Source organism: Trichomycterus rosablanca, chromosome 5, assembly GCF_030014385.1.
Source record: "Trichomycterus rosablanca isolate fTriRos1 chromosome 5, fTriRos1.hap1, whole genome shotgun sequence".
In the NCBI taxonomy this organism is placed as follows: Eukaryota; Metazoa; Chordata; class Actinopteri; order Siluriformes; family Trichomycteridae; genus Trichomycterus; species Trichomycterus rosablanca.
The window spans coordinates 11,936,749-11,952,719 of NC_085992.1; the positions used below are offsets into that span (position 1 = coordinate 11,936,749).

General features: G+C 39.3%; 1 protein-coding gene across 1 annotated transcript; it reads right to left on the reverse strand.

Moving 5' to 3' along the window:
* Positions 1–460: 460 nt before the first annotated feature.
* rtf1 (RTF1 homolog, Paf1/RNA polymerase II complex component) lies at positions 461–13,788 on the reverse strand. The gene is made up of 18 exons (XM_062995713.1): positions 13,651–13,788; positions 11,125–11,235; positions 10,493–10,643; positions 10,187–10,385; positions 9,490–9,607; positions 9,157–9,268; positions 8,120–8,261; positions 7,099–7,276; positions 6,709–6,791; positions 6,133–6,220; positions 5,880–5,987; positions 5,253–5,330; positions 5,039–5,160; positions 4,884–4,941; positions 4,704–4,781; positions 3,872–3,967; positions 2,806–2,923; positions 461–1,619 (listed from the first exon to the last, which is right to left on the reverse strand). Exons 1-18 carry the CDS (start codon positions 13,732–13,734, stop codon positions 1,513–1,515), a joined length of 2,031 nt encoding a protein of 676 aa, XP_062851783.1. The 5' UTR covers positions 13,735–13,788; the 3' UTR covers positions 461–1,512.
* Positions 13,789–15,971: the final 2,183 nt, after the last annotated feature.

A 15,971-nucleotide genomic window follows, 5' to 3' on the forward strand; every position in this document is an offset into this window, starting at 1 on the left:
GTGGGCACACAGGCATCAGAACAGGACAACAGAGCAATGGGAAAGGTTGACTGGTCCAAGGAATCCTGCTCAAGTTGAAGTACCTGCTGGTAATATTCTGTTACTAAAAACCACAAGACTCCTTCAGATGTTTGGTGGGTCTGAGCTGTTCTGAGAGCATATTAAGCAGGTGGTCCTAATGTTTTGGAACATTGATAATACCTCTTAATGCACATTAAAGTTCAACCATCAACTTCTTTCATTAGTTCAGCTGGTCTGTACGTAAAGTCCAGAAACTCCAATTGAAGCCCATCAACCTACCGAGTAGGTTCTGTCGATCGAAGTAGATAAAGTCTGTCCATCTGTCATGTAAGCAAAATGGTCCATTAATTAAGCAAATGTAATAATTTCATCAGTCAAGTAATTAAAAATGAAATTGTTTTCTAAAAAAACAAACAAAAACAGACCACCTCCTCATAAGTACGAAACAGTGCTTCTTTATTCTTGCTGCACTCATCTCAAATGGCCAAATCTTATTTACAAAGCATGCAACATCAATACGAGAACTGATAGAAGGACATCGTCAATAATCAATGATCAACAGTCAATAACACAAACTATCTCTGAAGGGACACAGGGCTGCTCAGCACATGAAAAACAAAAAAGATGTATAAACTATATTTTCCATTGAAAAGAGGTAATTGATACGTTTAAAACTGAGCAAGTCAGAAAGGAGTGTGCCATCATTTATTATTATTGTGATTATTATAGTCTCCTTTCCCTCAAACTCAAAGCTCCAAAATGATGACCAAAGCTCCCAGTAAAGAGAGAGAAAACACTGCTAAAAAGCTTTTTCTACAGGAAAAGGCTCATAAAATCCTCCAGATCTTGCTTTTATATTATATTCAGAAATGAAGCCTTTATTGACTGCTACTTCAAAACATGGATCAACTTAAAAATAATATGCCTACAAGGATTCAGACACAAAATAATGACATTTACAAAAGAATCAAGAGGAAGGAAGAAACATAATGGCCAGGACTCCTTTGTAAATGAACCAGCAGGTGAATGTCTCCCACTTAAAGGGGGAAAAAAACCTCAAAAACCACAATATTTCATTTAGGTGTTTTGTTACTGTTTACATTTTGAAAGCCTATGCACAAAGCACAGAGCAGTTTGTCTCGCATTGAACGTTTCATACTAGAGTCTCACACACACTGATGTAAAGTTTAAGTCCACATTTGTCACACACACACACACACACACACACACACACACACACACACACACACACACACACACACACACACACACACACACACACACACACACACACACACGTCACTGACTATCTCTCGCTCTTGCTCTCTCTCTCACACACTCACACACACACACGTATACAAGCTTACATCCACATGTACGTAAGTCACTCACACACACACTGCAGGGGGAGGTTGAGCCTCAGTTCCCCAGTGCAGTTCAATTCACAAACACATGCAGAGTTGATGGATGGGAAGCTGGTATGTGGAGGTATCAGATGAGGCCTCGTCTCTTTTTATAATCTTCCAGATTGAGGGAGCGTCGTGGTGCTCCATCCTTCACCGGCAGAGAATTGGAGCTGACCGACAGGGACTTGGTTTCTGCAAATGTATACACACACACTAGCTTCAGATGTTCGTTTATGATGTTCAAAATGAGTTTGTTCAGCTTTGCACTGATGGAACACAGGTGATGCAGCAACAAAATTACATTTTCGTCATTTAGCAGACACTTTTTATCCAAAGCGACTTACAGTATACTGTCTAAACTATTGACGGTTAAGGGCCTTGCTCATGGGCCCAACAGTGGCAACCTGGCAGTGATGGGGCTTGAACCAGTGACCTTTCAATTACTAGTCCAGTACCTTAACCACTAGACTACAACTGCCAAAATGAAAGTCTCTCACCTAAAAAACCCTTTTATTAAATTCAAAGAAAAACCAGACCCAAAGACAAGACCCAGAGACCAAAACAGAGAGGGCTCACATTTGTTTCTGGGTCTTTCAACGTGACAAACAATAAGCTATTACTGAATCATTATTATTTTAGGGTGCTTAAGTGGCGCAGCGGTAGTACCTGCTGCTAATGGCCAGTCGGGTGTCTACACAGGCATTATTGGCTATGTCTGAGGATGAAGGGATGGCCAAACAGCTTAGCCATTGGGAGGTACAGATGAAATAAGTAGGGTTGCATCATAAAGGGTATCCGGCTTAAAAACTGGGCCAAATCAGGTATGCAAATCAGAACAATCCGCTGTTGCAATGCCTACATATGGGAGAACTTACCTGAGGTTAATAAAAAAATCATTTGCACAGTATAAAGGACTCTACCCATTTTAATAAGCGCCTGTTTGCAATCAGGCAAGCGCCTCCGCAGCCTTATGGCTAAAACTGAGTGACTCAGAAGGAGCTTCCTTTCCCTGGCTACCAGACTGCTTAACACTACACTCATTCCATCCCTAACTATCCACACTGAACAGTTTAATTTAATTGTACATAGTTGATCATCCCTTGTTTTCACATTATTACACAGCCTAATAAGTTGGACCAGGTTGTATACTGTTATATATAATTATATATAAGAAATAAAACCTAGAATTCTTAACATAATTTAAAGAAATAAAAAAAAAACACACCTATTATTATGGTGTTTATTTCTTGCTGACAGTTCGGCATTCTGTGGCATTACAATAGACGTAATTTTAGAATACTTCTGCAAGCCCTGTGACAGTTTGATCCAGATCGCTGACCTTAAACTAAGCTTCAGAAAGACACATGCACACACTCACCAGTGCTGGGAAACTGCAGGTCAATTTTGACGTCGAAATCGTGAACTTTAAACAGGTCCTCAGAGAGGTCGCTGCTGGTCTTTGTAACATCTTTCTCTTTCTGGCTGACATGATCTTGCTGAATACACACAATCACACAGTTGACAGTTTAAAAACAGTCTTTACTACTGGCTTTAAAATTCACAAGCATAAACCGTTCGTTTACTTGCTTGTTATTAAACAGTACAAGAGTTCACAAATGAGATTCAATTCTTCTTCTCTGTCCAAAAAAATACTTTTGACTAAAAGATGCATTGACGGATAATCCACAAGCCAAAGACGAAAAGGACCATCCAAAACACATCTCACATGGTATGGGGGTGTGTCAGTGCCTAAGGAATGGAGGACCTCATATGTGTGACGGTGCCATTGACCAGAAAGCATATATAGCGATTTTAGGGACGTGTTATCATTACAGTGATGTCTTTTCCAAGCAAGCCTGTGCTTATTACAGCAAGACAATGCCAGGCTTCATTCTGCACCCGTTACAACAGACTGCATGTGCTTGACTCTGACTGCAGCCCAGATCTGTCTCAAAAAATTTCACTTGCAAAGCTGCAACAAATAGTATGGTCAGTTCCCAAACCATTAAACAGTCTCATTAATAGAAAGGTGATGGAACACAGTGCTAAACACACCTCTGTCCCAACCCAAACTTACAAAATACAATAAAAGTTGATCAATAAAAACTACTTTTGTCTTATAAATAAAGATTTAAGAGAATTAAGAAATCACAGGTTTGTCTTTTTACTAGCATTTTACAAAACATCCCATGTACATTACTACCATGTTCACTATGTTAAGCTGTTTTTTTATTTACTAAAAAGTAAAGGTTTATTGATAGAAAAAACGAACTTGGTGACGTGTTTGTTTTGACAAGATGCTATAAGCCTATCAGTTATCAGGTAAAAGAAAATGACAACCTTTGCATCCCCTTTTGAAACTAAATTTAAATAATGTTTTTAACCAGCACTGATTTCCTTGTTGGTTATTCGGTATTCCTTAATCATTAGTCTTCACAGCTTACCTGTTTGCTGGCCTGCTGGGAGTCCCCACCGGAGCCTGAACCGTATTTCTGATTTAAATGCGCGAGAATAGCAGCGTGGACTGAAGGGTCTCTGGCCTGAGAGAAAAATCAGACAGAGCAATGATCTGACTTGTACTGATGTAAATACACAGAGCTACAGTTACTATGTGTCTACAGAAAATTTTTATAGCACTGTAACATTAAACGTTTCTAATTTTAGGATTAAAAACGTTGAAAACGTTGATGAAAAATGTTGAAATGTACAAACACAAAAAATACAGGTTTAGGATATTTTTACTTAAAGTAAGTTTACGGTCCATTTTTGAAAATAATATACATTCTTTAATTTTGTGGCACAGCCTCCTAATTCCGTATAAGTGACTTATGAACTGCAGCATGGGGCTTCTTTGTGCCCATATTAACAAGGCTAGTTTTACTGCACTAATTAAACAGTAAATGATTCAGTGGGCCAAGATCTGGAAGAAAATCCAGTCATCCTCTGCTGGGAGAAATGTTGGTCAAACATAATCCATGAATTAACATCTGCTGGATCAAAGGTAACATTGTAAGCTTAAATTCAATTTAATTCAACGTTATTGTCATTATACAATACAGGGTTATACAGTATAATGAATTTATTTATACAGTATAATTTTTTTTCCACAGCAGTCTTATAGGCCACTCTGACGTAAAGCTTGCTTGACTGTGAACAGTTTGAACCTATGTTTCAGTATCATCTAATCCAGTCTACTTTCAAAATTCAGACTTATTATCTTCCCAAAGAATACAATAAGATCACCACTGAACAAGAGACACAGAAAGTGTTTCTTACGTTGGACACCATGGTGGGTTTACACTGTCGTCTGGTGAAGGGGTCCATCTGCTGGTTCTTCGAGTTCTGACCCTCCGCCTAACAAAAGACATTATACAGTAGTAATGATCTGGGAAAAACATCCCGACGACATCATCAAATAAAATAACATTCCAGAGGAAGAACTGAACTTTCACATACCACCAGAGCTTTTTCAGACTCCACAATGTTCCAGCTGCGGTTCCTCTGATTAATGTAACTAAGATAAGAAAAAAGGGATGAGAACATTAGAAACAAAGAGTCAGCAAAGAAGAAAAAGAGATTCATCCTGTGCGAATTCGAATTTAGATTCTAACCTGATAGCAGAAATGTTTTTGGTTCTCTGCCTGTCCAGAGCTTCTGCTCTCTCCTCCAGCTCATTCAGCTGATCCTGCAACATCTTCGCCTTGTCACCATCTCCATTGTCCTCAGCCATAGCCTGCACACAGTTTATTGAAATATTGAACACTTCAGGGCAATTATACACTCCACATCGATGGATTAAAGATTCACTCAGACAGTACATGGCACCTTTTCTTTGAGGAGTTGCGTTTTCTTCATGGCGTAGTTCGGCGGCGCTTTTCTGAAGCGGTCTTTTTCTTTTACTATCTGTTAATTATAAAAAAACAACAAAAACAAAAAAAATGTTTCACACCCATATTGGAAAGACTGGAGTCCTACAACTAATATGATCATAGTTACACAACACATGTTGCCACTGATAAGCATGTTATTATTATTCCCAGCTCTGCTTGTTACTTTCCAAACTCTTGCTCGTCCATTATTGAATAGCCACACATTTTTAAATACTTTGCTGGATTTTTTTTTACCTTCATTTTAGACTATAACATTTCTCATAAATATAGGGTACCAAGTTGCATGCAGGTTTACAGAATAAAGTCACATGATCACATCTAGATTTAATAGCTTTAAGTACAGTCAGTTTTTGCATCCACCCAACCTAGTCACTACCAATTCCCCGACTGTAACTTCCTCTGCCACCGCAGACCATCTTGTGTTCCAGACATGCCTGCAGGCACTTGGACCTGTCTGCAGAAGCCGCAACTGCAGCACTAATGAGGTACCCAGTCAACCTCCCTCCCTCAGGCATGGCCAATTGTAAAAGCTAGCACAGCAAGTTTGATCCCAGTGACTTACATCCTCTATGTCTTTGTCGTTGAATTTGTAGTTGACGGCTTCTTTGATGGACTGCTCTTTTTTGGTGATTTCATCCAAAGTAGGAATCTGCATGCCAGCACTGTTCATCTGCAAAGATTATTACCAATTTATACAGTAATCTATACACATGGTACAGCCTTAAAATAAAAAACGAGAATCTTCATAATTCTTGACATACAAGATGTCTTATTCTAACTGAGTAATGTATATTATATGGGTAAATCACACTCACCGCTTCTCTCCATTTCATAAACTCGTTTTCTGTAAATTCCTGATTGGATACAAACTCAAGCCGGAAAACTCTCAAGTCCCCTCCATGTCTGAAAAATAAGCAAAACCAGGCACATACACATTACAGCTTAATACAGATGACAGCAAATGTGTTTATCTACTTAAAACTTAGATTACTTTCCCTTATAAAGTTGCATTAAAAAAAAAAAATTTTTTGCAACCCCCCAGGGTTTTTCTTGCCCATCTCCCTGAACTAATTTAAAAAATGGTATACAAATGCATCTGAGTAGCACTCGGGTGGTGCAAAGTCTTTTATGCTAGCCCACAACGGCTGAGATCCAGGTCCGAATCTCAGCAGTGCCATCAGCCAACCGGGCATCTACACAGACACGATTGGCTATGTCTGAGGATAGAGGAGGGACCGAAGCCCTGCGATGGATTGATGGCCTGTCTAGGGTGTTTCTACCTTGTGGCCTGTGTTTCCCACTGGAACCGGGCTGGCTGCAACCCTGACCAGGATAATGCGTTTGATAAAAATAAAAACAAATCTGGTGCATGTTAAGAACTGACATCTTACCGTAACTGCAGCCCTTTGTTTGTTCTTGTAGAACCCAGCTGGTAGATTTTTGCTGTTTCAACCACATCTACAATTTCAGCCACCTGGCAAAGAAACCCAAAACAGATACAAAATTTTATGATTTAGCTGGAATGAGACAGAAAATACAAACAAAACAAGCTTTTGCAAAAATGGCGACGATTAAAATTATGAATTAAAAGGTAATTAATGAATTAATATTTTTTTATTATTATATTGATTAATATAAAGACAATATCACATAATTTCTATGCACAAAATACTGAATTAAATCTAATGGCCTTAATTCAACACAATCAGAATTCATTAAATCCAGTACACTTGTCTATGTCTAAATCTAGTTCTATAACTAAAGTAGAACAGATCTTTTACCCTGTAGACAGGTTTACTGCTGGAGTTGCCTATGCCAATGCGTACGAAACATCCAGTAACCGTTTTGGCGAAGAAGGGCATGTGGCACCAGCGCTCGAGTTTGTGCCGTGACAGACGGATGCGGTTAAGCTCCTCGGGTAAGGACACCGGCTGAGATCTAGGGGGTGTCGCCTCTTTTCTAAGGAAGAGAACACAGTAAATGAATACCTGACCAAAATAAAAATTGTTACAGTAGCAACCAAAAACAAGTCACTAGTAAATAAAGCAAGCAGGAATCACAGGTTGGCGTGTAAATTAAAGTGTTTATGACTGAAGCTTGAGCGCCTCTTACTGTTACAACCAACACATGCTTAGGATAGAAATTAACAAGACATATGTGAGATGGGTCAGGAATATTACCAAAAGACCATTACATTAAATTATATACTGACTGAAATAACAGGTACTTGAGACACAGCCTATTATACCATTCACAATCACAAGTAAACATTGTGGGTTTTGGGGGGCTTTTTCAGCTGTTCTCCCCAATTTAGACCTTAATTACTTGAGGCCAATTCCCCATTGTATCTGCAACTTCTGTCACATTTTCGACACACCTGATAGCTCAAACCTAAGTGGTGGTGAGCTAAAGCTTTAGGATCCCTGTGCTAGCAAAGAGGTTCAGGAGAAACAGACAGCATTTTTATTTAGATCCATAATGCTGCACAGCCATATCAGTGGTCCCAAATAACTGCACAGTATTTATAAAATTATCTTCAATTTAAATGCTAATATCACCACATGTACAGCACTGCCTTGTAGTAGCCAATTATTCATGCAGTTTGAATATAGGATTCAGACCTCCATTCTTCATTTTAGTCCCAATCATCCTTCTAAAGATATCTTTGAATTTTCTCATCACACACTGCACATGCACACAGTCACGCAGCAAACAGAATCCATCCCTAATGAACCTGATAAAAATAACTGAATAGTACTAAAGAGAAACTGCAAAATGATAATCAAGGACAAGATTACTCACTCCTCTTCTTCATCGAAGGATGATGACCTTGAGCTGCGGTCGCTCTTTACGGATGACTTGTCATCATCTTCCTCTTCTTCCTCCTCGTCATCAGAGTACACTTCACTGGTCTTCAGCGGCTGCCGTTTGGTCAGGAGCTCGGCTGTGAGTTTAAAGGCACATTTTAGAAAGGTTCACCCAGGTCTTCGCTGTGTGCCCATACAGGGCTTGATTGTTTTATTTTGGACTCTAAACGTTTTCAGTATGAAACTGCAGGGCCAGACTGTTGATGGACAGTCTAGTACCTGATAACTATCTCCGATTATGCAGGTATGTTAGTGTAAAGCTGAAAATGTTGCTTTGTGCCATCTTGTTGCAAAAAGTTGGAAGTAGCTGAGAAATGTGTCGTCTACAAGCAGCATGTTGATTTCAAATGTGTAAATAATCTTAAAAAACTTTTCCCCCTTTATCTCCCAATCTAGTCTTTTCCAATTTCAGATTGCACCTCTGCCACTTGCACTACCTCCATTTAGGCAAAAGAAAGCTGGGACACTTGCGCGCCCATTCACCAACCACTTCTTTTCACCTGCCAGTGTTGGGTTCCCACACAGCTAAGCTCCATGTCACACCCCGACTTTCCCAAAACTTCTGCATTGGGCCCAGACCGGTCCCAGAGATCGCATTTCGCAGCGGCAGCTGGAAGAGACCCCGTCCTCCCTCCCTCAAACACGGCCAATTGTGCTTGTTTGAACGATCGGCCATGCTGATGGCTTCTCTGAGATTTAAACTCTTAAGTTTGAACCCTTCACCCCTGAGTAGAGTGGGAAAAGCCTCTAACTCTGCAGGAGAGTGGACCTTCAGGACTGGAAAAACTCGGACTTGAATAAACTACATGAATTTTTTTATTTTTTTCCTAAAAAAAACGTTGCACCTATTTTAATTATGAAAACGGTTGTTGATAAATTTTTTTTCCTTCTTCATTTTCATAAACAAAAAAAAACTGAAATAAGAATCATTTGAGAGAGAACATGCTTAAAGCTTCATAAGAGATTACCAACCCGTTCTGTTTTTCTTCTTCTCTCGCTCAGCTTTCAGCTCCTCCATGGCCTGAGATTTCTTATCCAGCTTCTCATCTCTCTTTGATCTTCTTTCTTTATTATGGGACATCACCTACCCAGATCAGACAGCATGCAAATGTTATTAAGTACACAGAGAGAAGCGTTCAGGTAGATTTCTGGACATTTAAGACATTAATAACACAAGAAATTCTTAAAGTTGACATGATTTATGGAGAGGATTTTGTTATTTATAGAAAGTCGTCTATAAATGTTATTAAATATTTATTAGAAGCTTTGTATTATTTCCCAAAACTAGAGTACAGATCTGCTTACCACCTGAGTGTCTGTGACCTGAGACAGCTTTTTCTTTTCCTGCTCTTCCTCTTGCTTCTTCTTTTTCTCTTCTTTTTCCTTCCTCTTCTCATTCTTCAGTTTCTGCTTGATTTCAAACCTGTTGACGTGTATTGAAAAGGTTTGTGGTGATTAGTTATTTTACACTCCAGTCTATATATGCAAAGATGATTCAAGAGTCCAAATTGCATTTTCATGTGACCACCATTTGCACTCGCAAGCCACCTAAAGTAAACATTTAATTCACTGTGACAGTAGCTAATCATTCAAACTGTACAAGTCAAAAAGCTTGTCACTGGCACTCGAACTGCAGACGGCGCTATCGACCTGGCCAGTGGCCAAACTGGCACAGATCGCTGTGTCTGAGGAAAGGAGGTCGATGGGGCTTCATTGCCTCTACCATGCTGTCTAGGTAGAAAGTATGCAAATGTATGCAAATCACAAAACCTCTAATCTGCGCTGTAAGGAGCACCCTGCCCAACCACTCCCTGCAGAACAACCTAAATATGTACAAAAAGGGTTCCTGCTGATCATCCCACCTCATTTGAATACCTAAGATAGATTTTAGAAATAATTTTTGGTTAACTGTTCTTCATGCTTGAGCTCATAATTCAGTTGCACAATGTTTTGGCACACTGCTAAAGCAACATTGGTTATTAACGTCCCACCACTTTCTCACCTGCGCTTGAGCACCTCTCTTTTCTCAATACGGTTAAACAGCTCCTGTTCTCTTTCTTTTTCCGTCATCTGCTCTAAACGTGCCCTGTCCTCCTCGTCTCCCATCAGATCATCTCCGTAACCATCTTTGAATTCTTCGTCCTCCGAGGACGAATCCGAGCTGGAGGAGGAGCTGTTGCTCTCAGAGTCGGACACTTCGCCTGTGTGATAAAGAGGTTAAGCTTGGCTAGAAGTGTAAAAAAAAACAGCTTCAAAAATTGTTAACAGAAGTGAACATAGGCGACAAGCATCAGGCATTTTCTCTTACCCTCCTCTGGAGCGGAGCTTTCAGCTGAGCTGTCTCCATCTGAGCTACCTGAAGAAGCAGCCTTGTTCACTTTCTTCTTTGTGAGGTTTTTCTTTTCTGCACCTTTACCAGCTTTCACCTTCTTCTTGGCTTTGGTGCCTCCGACAGTCCACTACACACCAAAAAAATCCAAGCATTAACTGCCTCAGCCTAAAATAAATGAACTTTGTGCATATACAATTACTGACTGTGGCCCTCGGTACACTTTGTCACCCCTACACCGCCACAGAACCCCTTCTGAGCATTGCAATGACACTAACACAGTAATGAAACAGTAGTGTGTTGTACTTGAATGAGTGTAGCATGCGCAGCAGTGTTATTGGGATAAATACTGTTTAACCTACCAGGCACTTTATTAGGAACACATACTTTGTCAGCACCGGCTGGAGACTAGAGATATTTTCTCTATTTTTTCTTGCACAATGTTTGAAGTTTGGGTTAGCATTATTCTTCTCTCAGGATTAACACTGGGGGGTTTAAAAATCCCCAACAACAAAACTGCACCTCACGCATTTCTACCAGTACAACATACACTACCATGTTAGTGTCAGGGCAGTGCTGAGAGTGGTCCATCCACAATCAAGACAATGTACCTCATCATCACTGTCAGAGGTCTCCGAGTCTGTAGATGCCACAGGTTTACTGACAGGCTCCTCTGGTTCTTCTGAGTCCACTCGTTTTCTCTTAGCTAGAGTCAGCAGTTCCTAGAAAAAAAAAAACATACAGTAAGTGTCTCTTCCTCCATCAAACTAAACTAAAATTATGTGTGTTTAACAATTACTGTACCGAATATATAAATTATAAATATGCATATATGCCAAACACTAGGGGCAATTCTGTTCTGAAATGTAAAATCATACCCTCTGGCTGAATATAAGCTACATAGCCAAAATACTCAGACATCATGAGCTTGTTGGACATTCCAATCCAAGCAAGACCAAAAGTTTCAATATGGAGTTGTCCATCTTCTAGCTAATGACCATCTCCAGTCTTGTTGGAGGGCTTTCCACAATTATATAAAAAAATATATTATTGGCCATAGTGTAATTGTATGATAAATACTGATGCATAAGTATCTATCTACTTAATTTCAATCAGGTAGACTTAAAATTGCTGTCAAAATAATTCACTGACCATTGCGAATTAAGTTTATTGGCAAAATTTAGATACTTTAGCCGTTTGCAATAAACTAATCAAACCAAAAAAATTAAATAGCTCAACACAAATAATGTAACAAATGGTTTATCCAAATACAACACAAAATACCACTTTTAATGACTACTGGAGAAAGTATAGAAATATTTAACCCCTTCATGACAAGGGTCTCCAGTACATAGTAGGACACCCTATGGCTATTATGACCTGCTGCAGACTCCAGCCTCTTGCAGCTTTCATAAAGAAATCTTAGTCCATTACTCATGGGCAATGGCCCCAGTTAACTACATTTTTGGGGTTCACGTGTTGCAACAGCCTTCCTCAAATCCAAACAAAGATTTCCTTTGGGATTTACTTTTTCTATAATTAAGCCTTGGTGGACTGTAAGGTATGCTAGGGATAATTGTCCTGTTGGAAGCTCCAATGACGCCCAAGATTCAGCTTCCTCACATAAGATACAATGATTCGGGGCCAGTGATAGCTCAGTGGTTAAGGTACTGGACTAGTAAACAAAAGGCTGCGGGTTCAAGTCCCGCCACCACCAAGTTGCCACTGTTGGGTCCCTGAGCAAGGCGCTTAACCCTCAATTGCTCATTGTGTAAGTCGCTTTGGATAAAAGTGTCTGCTAAATGCTGAAAATGTAAAATGTAAATGATTCCTGGTACTTAATTGAATCCATCTTTTCCTTCACCTGCTGCAGGTTTTCTTTGTCAAAGGAAGCAAAGCAGTCCAAGAGCATCCCCGTGTCCCTGCCATGGTTAACTGGAGACAGGGTGTTTGTTTCGGCGTATACACCTGATTTGCAAATGTGCGTTCTTATGAGGAATTCTATTTATGAGGTTGACAAATTCTAATTTTGCAGTAGTCCTTTTGTGTTAAATTTGGGAAAAAACACTTGCTATATTGAGCTATTTAAATTTGTAAAGTTTTTGTTTGACTGGTTTATTGCAAACAACTAAAAAATGTAAATGTTGCTAAAAATATGCAATGGTGGCCTAATTTGCAATGGCGGTTGAATGATTTTGATTGCCCCTGTATATTAAATACGTATGCCTAGGTATTTAAAACAACATATTTGCAATGGTTGTGGCAGAGGTAGCTCAATGGTTAGAGTTCCAGTAAATCACTCTGAAGCTTGAGGGTTTGAACCCAGGTCTGAAAACAAACCCCTGTTGGGCCTTTAAGCTTCTGGGCTCCAGGAGCATTGAATAATGCACTCTTCCAAACAAGATTAGATATGCGATTAAAAGTACTGCACAAATATATTTAAAACAATTATGAAATCATTCTTATTCACTTAAAGAAAACATAATTATTTATTTTAAATCATGTAATATTGCACATATTATTCGTTTTAAATCTAAATATACAAATCATATGCAACTAATATCAATACAGTTCAATTAACTGTTGATCTGTACAAATTGTTGTTGATGTCAATCTCAGTCGGATGTTTACAAATACAGATTAGCAGCTAATGTTCTGTTAGCACCGATGCTATCCACTAATGACACTTGCACCACAGACAGCAGTGTAAATTGACTTAAATTAATAACATTTGCTTGACTGGGTTTTTTATAAATATATACATTTTGAATTATCGGCATTTAAATTGTTTTTTTAAATAACTACTAACTATGGTTGCCAGGCCTACAGGGTCCTAAACGAAAGCTAAGGAGCTAGCTGTTTTACTAATTGGCGAGTTGTTTCCCCACTTCTATTCAGACAAAATAAAATCCCGCCTACTGTACTTTGATTGGCTCCTTCATCCAGTCCCTCAACCACAACTGGTCAACTATTTAAACTGGCAATACGCAATCCAATCACACAGCTGAAAAAGTGTGACGTAGGAGTAGCGTACCCGTAAAACGAGTGTGTTTTTAAAAGAACGCAGTTTCTTTACCGGATCCCTATGCTAATGCTACAATACAAGTATAAAGATAAATATAATATGATACTATTACCTGATCCAGATTATCATCGCTGGCGCTGTCCTCGGAATCAGAATCAATAACGACGCGACCCTTCCGTTTTTTTACGTTCACCATGGTTAGCGTATGAGCTGAACCTCCAGCGGCTCTGTCCGAGTGTAAAAGCGCTAAAGAGCTCCACTGAGCATGCGCATTAGAGAGAGCCAGGCAACACATGCGCAATGGTGTGTTATTTATTTTCAGCCCACACACGCAGTGTTGCCAACTTAGCGACTTTGTCGCTATATTTAGCGACTTTTCAGACCCCTCTAGCGACTTTTTTTCAAAAAAGCGACTAGCGACAAATCTAGCGACTTTTTCTGGTGTTATTGGAGACTTTTGGAGACTCGAACGTGAAAACACACATTGTTCTGCAGTTACTGTCCTCAAGCACGGGCGGTCAGTATCACAGTCAGTGTTGCCAGATTGGGCGGGTTTCCACCAAAATGAGCGGATTTTGTTGGAAATTGGCAGGGAAAAACACACTTTGGCAGGTGGACAAAATTTGGGCTGGTTTGTAATTATTTTGGCAGCTTAAAATATAAATAAAAAAAGCTATTGCTAAAGCAGGTGGAATATAAATAGGTCTCCCTTCTCCCTACCTTCTCCCACCACATCCAAGTTCCAACCAGTTGTGAAAAGTTTGATTGACAGGTTATTCTTTCCAGTCCAAGACACTGTTGCCACGCCCATCAATACAGTGATTCATATGTTAGACAAGTGATTTGAGTTGAATATGAAGGTAAGCAAGTCTCATATGTACGAGAGGTTGAACTTTCATTGCTTGCAAGTTTATTTTTATTTACATGCAAAGGGTTGTGTGTCCGAACAAATAATGCATTTTACAAACTTGGCAGGCTACTTTAAAGACATGCAAGCAAAAAAAAAATTGTCCTTTATAATGTATAATTACTGATCTGTACATTTTAAGATATTAATTTGTAGGTCATGATGGTTTAACTGGTTTATTATTTGTGAAATGCTAAACACCATCTGCTTATCCTGTGTTTTGGGCGTTTTTTCATGCATTTTGGCTGAAAATTACTGTCGCAATCTGGCAACCCTGCCCAGAGTAGCTCAGTATTTTCTTAAAAAACAAAAACAAACCACGAATTAACAGAAGAATGTTCATTTGTAGTTCTAAACATATTTAGGGTGTTTTTTTACCCACTTCTTGTCTTTCCCACGATGTTATTCCTCTCTTCTACAGCGTCAACTACATGCAAATGGGTCATATGCAAATTAGGCAATGACGTCATTTAGCGACTTCTAGCGACTTTTAGGACAGCCAATAGCTACTTTCTTTACTGAGGAGTTGGCAACCTCCTGATTTTCCAAGGAGTTGGAAATCATTTTATCCAGTTGACCCGCTATTGTTTTTCTTGTGGAAAGTTTTGTGCAGATGTTTAGACGTGGCGTGTGCATCTCTATTTACCGTCCGCTCTTCTAAACATCTAAGGAATTCCCACAAGAACAACAAAAGCGAAATAATGAAAATAATTAACACAAAATGGACAAAACATTGTTTATTAGGGACGGAACATGTGATACCGAGGCTTTAAAACTTGTTTCACTTTTGTAACACTGGACTCAGTGTATCGGAGCTTATATTAAAGCAGCATGTGCGGGACTGATGAAGCTTTGGTGCTGTGTTTTATCTCACTCACTATATAAGAGACAATCAAACCAGGGTTACCCACCGTCCTGTAACATACACAATCCTGCTTTATCTGGAGACTAAACGCCGCGTTCTGTATTGAACTGATACAGGACGCTTTGTTCCGTATTTTTATCAATGGGAGACTGTGTGGTGTATAAAACAGAAGGAAACTGCTGCTTAATTCATTATATTAAGTAGTGTTCACTTTTATTCTTAGTAACGTGACATAACCTGTTTAATAAACCGCTGTATGTGTAGCACAGTGGGAGGAGTGCGTTGTTTTGCCTAAAATATGGTTCTGACTTATTATAAAGAATGAAAATAATAAATTTTAAACACCATAAATAAAACCTTTGTTCTCATGACTGTGTAAGGTCCCCCCCTGCTGCTATAACCAGCACACACACACCGTTACTAAGAATAAAAGTGAACACTACTTAATATAATTCCCTCAGTCTCCCATTGATAAAAATACGGAACAAAGCGTCCTGTATCAGTTCAATACAGAACGCGGCGTTTAGTCTCCAGATAAAGAAGGATTGTGATGTTACGGGATGGTGGGTAACCCTGGTTTGATTGTCTCTTATATAGTGAGTGAGATAAAACACAGCACCAAAGCTTCATCAGTCCCGCACATGCTGCTTTAATATAAGCT